General features: G+C 44.5%; 1 protein-coding gene across 1 annotated transcript in view; it reads left to right on the top strand.

The window, feature by feature from the left end:
• Window positions 1-2,584: 2,584 nt before the first annotated feature.
• The window catches only part of DUSP10 (dual specificity phosphatase 10), a 47,784-nt gene continuing 40,805 nt past the window's right edge, over window positions 2,585-9,563 (top strand). The window contains exons 1-2 of the mRNA XM_081904181.1: window positions 2,585-2,717; window positions 5,544-6,383. Coding sequence (XP_081760307.1) covers window positions 5,585-6,383 — 799 coding nt within the window. The 5' untranslated portion in view covers window positions 2,585-2,717; window positions 5,544-5,584. The remainder of the gene's footprint in view (window positions 2,718-5,543; window positions 6,384-9,563) is intronic.

The raw sequence follows: 9,563 nt of genomic DNA, 5'->3' as shown, positions 1-9,563 counted from the left end.
TGCCAGGGAAAGAGGTGTGGCAGCAACCCTGTGCAGCCACACACCCCTTTCCCCAGCTCAGACTGGCAGTGGCTCAGGCTGTTTTCTTTTTGCTCTTTAAGATATGGTAACCCTATCAAAGTACAAGTCTGTTAGGGAGCCCAAGGGCTTGTAAAATCCACCTCAGTCCACTACTAGCTTCAACTGCTCTCTTTGATGGTACCAGTAGGGAGGCAAATGCTGAACTAGGAATGGACATGGAGTGCAGAATGAACTCACAAAAACCCATACTTGTTGACAGATCTTGAAGGTAGGGGTGAAATCTACATGTCTTGACACCCCAATTTTTGGCAGATCATCTCCCACTATTGCAGTCTTGAACCTGGCCCACAAAACCCAGGTCAGAGCTCTTGTTGGTTCAGATGGTGCCAAAAAGTCTGGGAGTTAAAACCAACCCTTGCCCATAGAAGCCATCACGTCTCCTGTCATCCCACCCAATCAGAGCCAGGAGAATCTCAGGCTGTACAACAAACATCTTTAAGATCCCAAGAATCAAGAGTTCAAAGTACCACTCTCTGCTTCTGAGGTCTCAAGCAGAAAACCAAATTATACAGTAGCAGGTTAGATCAAGAAGACCAAGGGACTGGTTTAGTACTGAGGCTTAATCCAAGGAAACATCAGAATGGAAAGGTAGGTTTTATTAACAATAAACAGGGTAGCAGCATAGAATGGAACCTGTTTACCAGTAGGCGGAAGAACAGGAAAATATGGTTAAGGATGCAAGCTAGCCCAGTCTAATACATTGTTAACCATTAAAGACACAACAAAAGGTATCAGTGAGGAAGGTATGGAACAAAAGGTGAATATGGGTAACTTTGTGGCTCAGCAACCAGTGCAGGTCTTCAACAACTAGTCATCTAGACTGTAACTTTCCAGAACTGAGAGTCTCTGAGTGTACATGTGACTACAAAGCTGTGGAATTTTCCCAACTAGCTAACTGGCCATCTTCAGCCAAGACAAAACAACACACAGGTGCAAGCCATGAGAGCACTTGGCAATTAGCCAAGCAAGAAACAGCTTCCTCATGAGCTCAGCTCTTTACCCAGAAGTCCAAGCTCCCATTAGAACCATCCTTGGAGGACAAGGCCTAGCAGAAGAACTAGGCCTCTTGACAACTGCCTTCTCAAAAGCCCACACCACAGGTAAGGGGGCTTGATTCCATCTTTGCACCTCCTAGTTTACAGAGGGCAGTCCTCTTTTCCATGGGCTGTCCAGACCGAGTTTGATTTAATGATAAAAGACCATTAGGAAGGGAGAGCAGGATGGGCATTGAGCTTGCCTACTTGCGGTTAGCAACTGAAAAGCAAGACAGAGTAGGCAGGCAAGCAGGTCACTTTCCCCCACTATAATGAGATGCATTCTATTTTTATTTAAATTACCATGATTATTTCTCAATGTGCATTTAAATTAGCATCTACAAATTTTGAACAAACCTCAGGCCTCTTATGCATGTGTGATGCATTTCTGCTGCAGCAGCAATATGTCCACCAACCTCTGCAATTTGAGCACTGACGGTGCAGGCCTGATTATCGCAAAATGAAGGTTCTGCAGAGATATTTAAAATGCAGGGGTATCCAGAACATTAGATTTACTGGGCTATTTTATGTATGTCTTGGTAGAAGTCTCCTTGAGTTCAATGGCACTTATTCCCACTAAAGCACACCTAAGACTGCAGTCTCAGCCCATCATTTTGGGTCTCTTATTCAAAGAATTTACCATGAATGGCTTATGCATGCAATTTGCTCTCTGGTCCGTCCCCTCCCTTCCCTTGCATTCATTATGAAACAGATGGGGGGGGGGATGTTACCATATCTAGGCACGTAACTCCTATCGACTCCCCCCCCCCCCATTTTCAGTTTCTGAGCGATAGCAGGTAAATAAGAAAATTGTATAAAACTGCATCGTTTTCGGAGAGTTGTTTTTGTTTTTTGCTGCGTGGTCCTCAGGTGGCCAACTCAGCAACTAATCACCATTCAAGCTTCTGGTGTGTCGCCTGCTGTGTAAGAAGAATTCAGCGGACGTGAGATTCATTCATTGATTCATTCATTCATTCATTGAAGCCGGGGTGTGGGGGAGCGGATCTTAAAGGGAGAGGAGGCGAGAAAGCGAAGCTGGGGAAATACCGGCAGAGCGAATAAATACATTTAAGCGAAGGTGCCGGGCGAGGGAATAAAGACCATTTGGTGAAGGCAGTTAAAAGTAGGCTCCATTGACAACTGCGCGCAGGGAAGAGTTAACCGCATCCTCCTGGTTAAGTTTACATGTAAATAGAGAGCAGCTGCTCCGCTCCGGCTCCGGCTGGCCCACTCGTGCCTTTGATTGGCTGCTAATGACATCACTCCCTCCGCTGCTTCTGACACAGGACCCGAAGCAGCGGCGGGCGAGCCATCCCTTAAGAGTTGAGTGGCTCCTCCCCCTTGCCCACCCGCCGCCAATCCCGGGCATCCCCGCGAGGGGGGGCTCGAGCAGCTCCTCCCGGAGAGCCCCTATTGGGGGAGCGCGCTGTCTATCCCTCCCCCGACCACGCCCTGTTCGAACCTTACATTTACTGTGTAGCAAAAGAGAAAGTAAGTATGTTGCTGGTGGAGATCAATGAAGCCGAGTGAATGGGGGCTTAATGCGTAAATCGATAGCCACAGACGAGCGCCGGGTGCTGGAGGGAAATATTTCTTTATGAAGTAAGTGGGAGACTTGGGTTCCTTACGGAGAGAAGCGGTTGTGGTGCGTAGGTCGACCGCGTAGCGTCTCCTAGAATAAATCTGCCCTATCTTGGGGAAGTGAGAGAGATGCCTGTTTGGAAACAAACTGGGAAATGCGAAAAAAAAGGTTGGGGAGCAGTGGGAAATAAGGTACTAGCACTGTTATCCGTCCCCGCGCCAGTCTGCGCTTGGAGCCCGCCGACTTGCGTGCGTTTCACCGACTGGATTGTCAGAAACGGAGGCTTTTCTCGTCCGGGATTGCTGCAGTATCTAGGGGGGTAGGGGGGGATCGGAGTGCAGAAGAGGCTCTCCGGAGCAGCATCTCATGTAGCGCTTCTCTTCCTCCCCCCTCCTTTTTACGCCTGTTCTGTAAAACGCCTCCCCCCTCCGTGAGGTCCTGAACCAGCTCCGGATCGGTGAGCGTGAAAAGGTGCCTCATTTTGGCTGGGCTCTTTTAACTCCCAAGTCTGACTTCATGGCTTGGCTGGAAATATATTACCTCTGCTGCAGAGATGCAGAGCTCCCCAAATACCTTTGCCATCCTAAGGCAAACAGGGTTCCCTTAGCCGGTCTCCAAATACTTTATTAGTTTGTTTTTTTAAAAATCCAAACATTAAAAAACCAAACTCAAACATAACGTTACTGGTCTCGCACGTGATTTGGTTACTAAACTAACCCCTTGTTTTCTCTTTTTGTAAAAAAGAAAAGGTACTCTACTATTTCCCTTCTCCCGATCTTTGCTTCTCTTATTTCTCAGGAATGCATGGTGTTGTGTTGTTTTTCTCCGTACATTTATTTGTTGCTCTTCACAAATAGAAGGTGGGGAAAGGAAACTTGTTTTCTGTATTTTACATTTCCTCTCCCTTTATCTAATTCATGTTTTCTGACTCCCCATAGTTGATAAATGGTATTTCCTCTGGTCACAATTTAAACCCATTCTGCAAATACTTCTTTCTCCCTCTCTCTCCATTCCTCCTCAGGAGGAGATAGATGGGTTTTTATGTTTTCTGGTTTCTTATCCTAGGATAGTGACCCATCCTAATGGAAAGTGTGTGTATTGGGGTTTTGAGGGGGTGGGACATAGATTATAGAGACAGAAAGTAGAATGTAGGGAAGGGAATTCATGTTTTTAAAAAGTATTCTTGAATTGGATTAAATTGTGTAGGTTGTTCTTCTTTGACTGGAGGCACCACACGTTTCCACATGACTGTCCTTAATTTTGTGTCATCCTGTACTTCTTCCAGTTTAAGCAAGCTTATTAAAAAAAACAACATCCATTTTTGATCCAAATGGGAGTTCTTGATAAGTATGCTTACGCTTTCAGCCTTAAAAGATACTGAGAGGGTGATGTAATAACTTTTTTTAAAAAGTGAGTGTCATTTGACTGACCTCAATTGGAGTCTGCCAAATGTCAATGTAATTGGTCATTAAATGAATGTTATAAAACCAATATATATTATGAACTTGCTTGGGGGTGGGAGTTGCAGGGAACTCTGATTTTAGGACAGTGGATCATCTCAGTCTGTCCCTCTTTGTGTTATGGTAGTGATAACTAAGGTATAAGAGCAGGAAGGTTGGGACCTGAATTCTTTGATATTCCAGGCCTGTCATTTTATGAGGAGTGTGCTAGTATCTGAATAAATGGCAGTTCCAGAATAGCAGTTCTGCTCATAAGGGATGCATGGCAGCCTGTTTCTTATCTCTCATTTCTTTCCAGTATGTGTTCAGATTACTGCCGAACTTCTCTCTCTCTCTCTCTCTCTCTCTCTCTCTCTCTCTCTCTCTCTCTCTTTCTCTCTCTCTCTCTCTCTCTCTCCCCCCCCTTTTTGGTGGATTTTTACAGGAAGCCAAAAGTATTGAAAACTGTGTGCTAGGAGGGAGTTAGAACATCACCTCAGGCCAGATTTGGCTGCCCTGCATTATTGATAATTGTTAACATCACACTGGTCGCTTCTGTCTATTTTTAATTTGCAGAAGGGAGGATAAAGTAAGGGCAGGTCCTTTTCCACAACGAGCTTCCTTCCCTTGGAGCAAGAAAGCCTTGGGTACATGATGGTAGCTGCTCTGCAAATACCTTTTGGTGTTTGGCCTATGTAATGTGGACTATTTAGGTTAGTCTTCATCAGGCCTGAATATTCTCAAAATATAGATAAAACATCAACATTTTGCACCAAGTTAACCTAATTTCTGCAGCAGAAGAAGAAAATGATTCAATATGCATATCAATTAAAATTTGCATAAATTATGCCAATTAAGATTTGCACAATTTTCCCCATTATTTATTATATCATCTTTTACCACTTTTCCAAATCCTGCCCTCCCTACAGGTTGCAGAAGCCCTCTACTCCCTGGGAGGCTTATTTAGCAACATCTCTGCTTTTTTTAAACTGACCACTTATAGCCCTTAATATATATTTTTAGCAATCATAAGGGCTGTAAAATAGCTTTTCAATGTAAGTGCAGGCTGAGATGCCGAAGCTGAATTCTGTTAGTGACCGGCAAGCATTTATTGTGCACCCCCACAACTGCAGCAGACTCACAATCCTGGGTTGGAGGCAGCCAATGTGTGGCAGCTTCTGCCCTGGCATAAAGGTTAGGATGGATAATTTCCCAACTTCTTACTGTTTTATGATTCCATGTTTGGTGGCTGTGTGCCTTTTAGAATGGCTCTCCCCTTGTTCTATGAAAAACAAAGCATTTGATCAACAATATTTAGAGCATTGCTATCCAGGAATAATGATGGGACTCTTGTGTGTTGCGAGATACTTTATTATTGTTATTTTATTTCCCTCCCCCTTTTAACAGAGAGCTTGAGTTCCTTTTGACTTGCCATCCTCAGCTTCCTCATGCCTCCATCTCCACTAGACGACAGGGTAGTAGTGGCACTCTCCAGGCCCGTCCGACCTCAGGATCTCAACCTTTGCTTAGATTCCAGCTATCTGGATTCTGCCTCTTCTGCCAGCGAGAGCCACGTGAGTCTCCTCAGCACAGCTGTTGTGTCCCTCAAGGCTGCGAATCTGACGTATATGCCCTCATCCAACGGCTCTGCTCGCTCCTTGAGTTGTGGATGCAGCAGTGCCAGTTGCTGCACTGTGGCAACGTACGACAAAGACAATCAGGCCCAGACTCAAGCCAGCACCAGCAGCACTTCTGCCAACGTAGGAACCTCGACCACGTGCCCTGCTAACCAAATGGTCAACAACAATGAGAACTCTGGCCCGTTGAGTCCCTCCAGCGGCGTGGGGAGCCCGGTCTCGGGCCCAACCAAGCAGTTGCCTAGTGTCAAAATCATCTATCCCAATGAACTGGCAAAGAAGATGACCAAATGCAGCAAGAGCCACCAAGGGCCGGTCATCATCGATTGCCGGCCCTTCATGGAATACAACAAGAGCCACATCCAAGGAGCTGTCCACATCAATTGCTCTGACAAGATCAGCCGGCGAAGGCTTCAGCAGGGCAAGATTACCGTCTTGGACTTGATCTCTTGCCGGGAAGGCAAGGACTCCTTCAAGAGGATCTTTTCCAAAGAAATAGTTGTTTATGACGAGAATACCAATGAGCCAAGCAGAGTCATACCTTCACAGCCACTGCACATAGTGCTGGAGTCGCTCAAGCGAGAAGGCAAGGAGCCACTGGTTCTCAAAGGTATTTATGACCCATATTCTGCTGCCTTTTCTAGGGATGCAGCGATTTGCCAGGCCACTGGGAAGGCAAAGCTCTGCATGTTCTTGTGGAGATAGTTCATGATCTCTTGATACAGGAGGACTTGAAAAAGGAAGGATGTGGTCTTGGTACCTTTTTCCATTTCTTAATATGTTTGTGGGGTTAAGGTTAATCCAAAGGCTAGTGGACGGAGTGCCTTTCCTTGGGATTAATGCTCACAATGCGGTATGCAAACTTCTAGGTTTTGCGGGATTCATCTTGGGCTTGATATTTTTCTTAATAGAGATTGGAGAGGCATTTGGTTAAGCCTGTTGTATATTTTCTTTCAGTCTTAATGGTGGTAACTGTTAGAACCATGCCTTCTTCAAAAGCTGGTGGGTTATGTGGAGGCACATTAGCCTACAGAAACAAATGAGGACATCCTTTTTGGAAATGAGAAAAAAACTAAAGAATCAGCAACTGTCCTTGGCACTTAAACTCTCAGGTCCCTTGCAAAAATAAACCATGATAGGTTTCATGTTAGCAAAGCTGGAGATGAATGTTGGGAAATGTTCTAGGTCCAAAATAATTAGAAGGCAAATTAGGTAGCATCAGCGAATCTAGGGGCAGGACTAGAGCTTGACCTTGAGGAGAACTACACTGAAGACTGATAAGTCTCTTGTGAGCCGCTTCACAGCATGAGCTCAAAGAGGAAGAAGAGCAAGTGACTGAAACTTCCTGCTTCCTTGTTTCCTTTTGAACATGGAAGTGGAAAGCTCTGAAAGCTATGGGGCCCAGGTAGCTTTTGGAGATCATGGGTCTTGAAGCTAGTAAGATGAGTTCTGCTCACTGTGCTGTGGAGGTAGTGCAAGTCAACTAGAGTTCGTTCTCATGTTTGCCATTTTCTAGTAACACATGAAATAGTCAGAGTGACTTTGAAATGGAATGATGAAATAGAGTTCCTAAAAGGTAATATAGTTGAGATAGCCCTCTTATGGAAATGGTTATTGATCTTATTGGCCCAGCAACCTGAACACATTTACAGTACATGGCTATGAAGCTTCATTAATATAATGGAATTGTGAGTGTGTGTTTAGGATTGCCTGTTTGTGGGCTTAGCTTTGTGTTGGACAACACTGGTAACTACTGCAGAAACTGTTACCAGTAATGAAAGTAATTGTGTGCCTTTTGTTGTTGTTCATGTATTAACTTGAACTAATTAGCATCCATGTTTTACTTTAGTGAGCCATGAAGGTTAGCTATGACTATGACTTTGCGTGTGCATACAGCAACCGAGAACGGCATTAATCTATTGACAGAATATGGTTTTAGACAAATGTCATGCAATAAAACAAGGTCATTGTGATTGAGAAACTTAACCACTAGAATGTCAGTTGCAGGAATAGGTGATCATAGATCCAGTGGCCAGAGTTAGGGTCATTAGTGTGGCACTTGTGGGAGCAACAGTGCCTTTGAGGACATCTCCTGTTGCCTCTGAAGCCTCAGAGCCCCTCCTCGCTGAGTTGGTGAGGGCAGGGTACCTTTTTCTTTCCTTTGAAAAGTGCATAGAACTGAAGGAGGAAGTTTAAAGAAGAAATGTTCTCTACTTCCTCTTTCAGATCAATATGCTTCTCAAAACTGATTGTTACATGAGCAGCTGAAAAGAAAGTATAGTAAGGGGGTAGACAGGACAGCGGGAAGAAGAGGGTGCCACAAGATTTGGAAGACAAACTGGAAAGAGAGAGAGAAGGTTGTGGTGGGGTCCATACACACATACCACCACATGATCCTCATGAAATTGCATCATTTGTAAAGGGTACCTCCCTGCATCAGATCATATCTGTCTTTTGACTGAAGTACTGCCATGTTTATTTTTATGTCTGTTTTAAATGATCTTATCTATTACACATTTTTTTAATGATGTACACCATACAGACTTTGGTAATTAAGCAGTATATAAGTAGCCTAAATAAATGATGTGAAAACATGGGTTTGAGGCACAGATGGTATGATGCTCATAATTTTGCAAAGGTTCCCCTCAAAGCTAGAGCCAAATCATAGGTCACATCTGTGTCCACAGATGTGTTCTGTGATTTGGTGGTTTTGTTGTCATCCTGCGTACAAATCATGATCTGTGCCTTGCGTCAATGTATTTGTGGTGCTGGCAAGCACCTAAGCAAATTTTGTGTACAGAGCAGCCTACCAGTGTAAGCTTTAATTTGGTGATGTTTAGGAGGACCTGCCATAAATTCATGCAAATTCTGTAAAATCCATTTTAATTCTACTGGATCCAGCCTTTACCCAGACTCCATGGGAAAAGCAAATAATCTAGGTGTGTGTGTTGGCTTTCTCTCTTTTTGTCAGGGTGGTGGGTGTGATCCATGGAAAGGGGGGAGGGAGAATCAACCAGAGGGGGTAGTTTCCATATCACACCTCTCAAAATTCCAGAATATGTCCACAAACCCCGAAAAGGTTGGCAACTGCTGGACTAGATAACCAATAAACTAGAGGCTGAAAATCTGATTCGCCCGATGGTCTCAGCATTCTTTAGGGAGAAGCCAGAGTTTCTTAGCAGAGCACATGTTGGCACTAGGGAGGTCCCAGATCCAACCACTAGCATCTCTCTCTAAAGCAGGGTTGGGGAACATGTGGTCCTGCAGATGTTGTGGGCTACAACATGCACCAACCCTGACTGCTGCACATGCTGTCTGGGGCTGATGGGAGTTGGAGTTATAATCCTTGTGAGAACCAATGAATTGTGAGCACAGTATTGGAATAGGAAGACTCTGGTTTAAATTCCCACTCAGTAATGATGCTTACAGGGTGACCTTGGGCCAGTCACTATCTTAGGATCTGACTCATCTCACTCAGAACCATGTATGGTGCATTGACTTCATAGCAGAAAAGTTGGGATTTGAATATAATAATTTATTTTAATTCATTAATGGGGAGAAAAAGTAATAGGTCCTTTAATGAAAACCACAATCTCCAGTATGAAGGCCCACCTGTAGAACTAGGCAATCACAAAGGTAGGGGGCGTGGCATCATTTCCCCTGTAATGTGAGCGCTGTATCACACACTGGGGAAGAACTTTACTTGGTAGTAAAGTGCATGATTTGCTTGCAAAAGGTCTGGCATCCAATCCCTGGCATTTCCAGGTAGGCCTTGGGAAGACCTTGGCCT

This window comes from Podarcis melisellensis (assembly GCF_964234715.1).
Source record: "Podarcis melisellensis genome assembly, chromosome: 3".
In the NCBI taxonomy this organism is placed as follows: Eukaryota; Metazoa; Chordata; class Lepidosauria; order Squamata; family Lacertidae; genus Podarcis; species Podarcis melisellensis.
The sequence above is the reverse complement of the archived record's forward strand: the minus strand, read 5'-3'. Positions and strand labels throughout refer to the sequence as shown.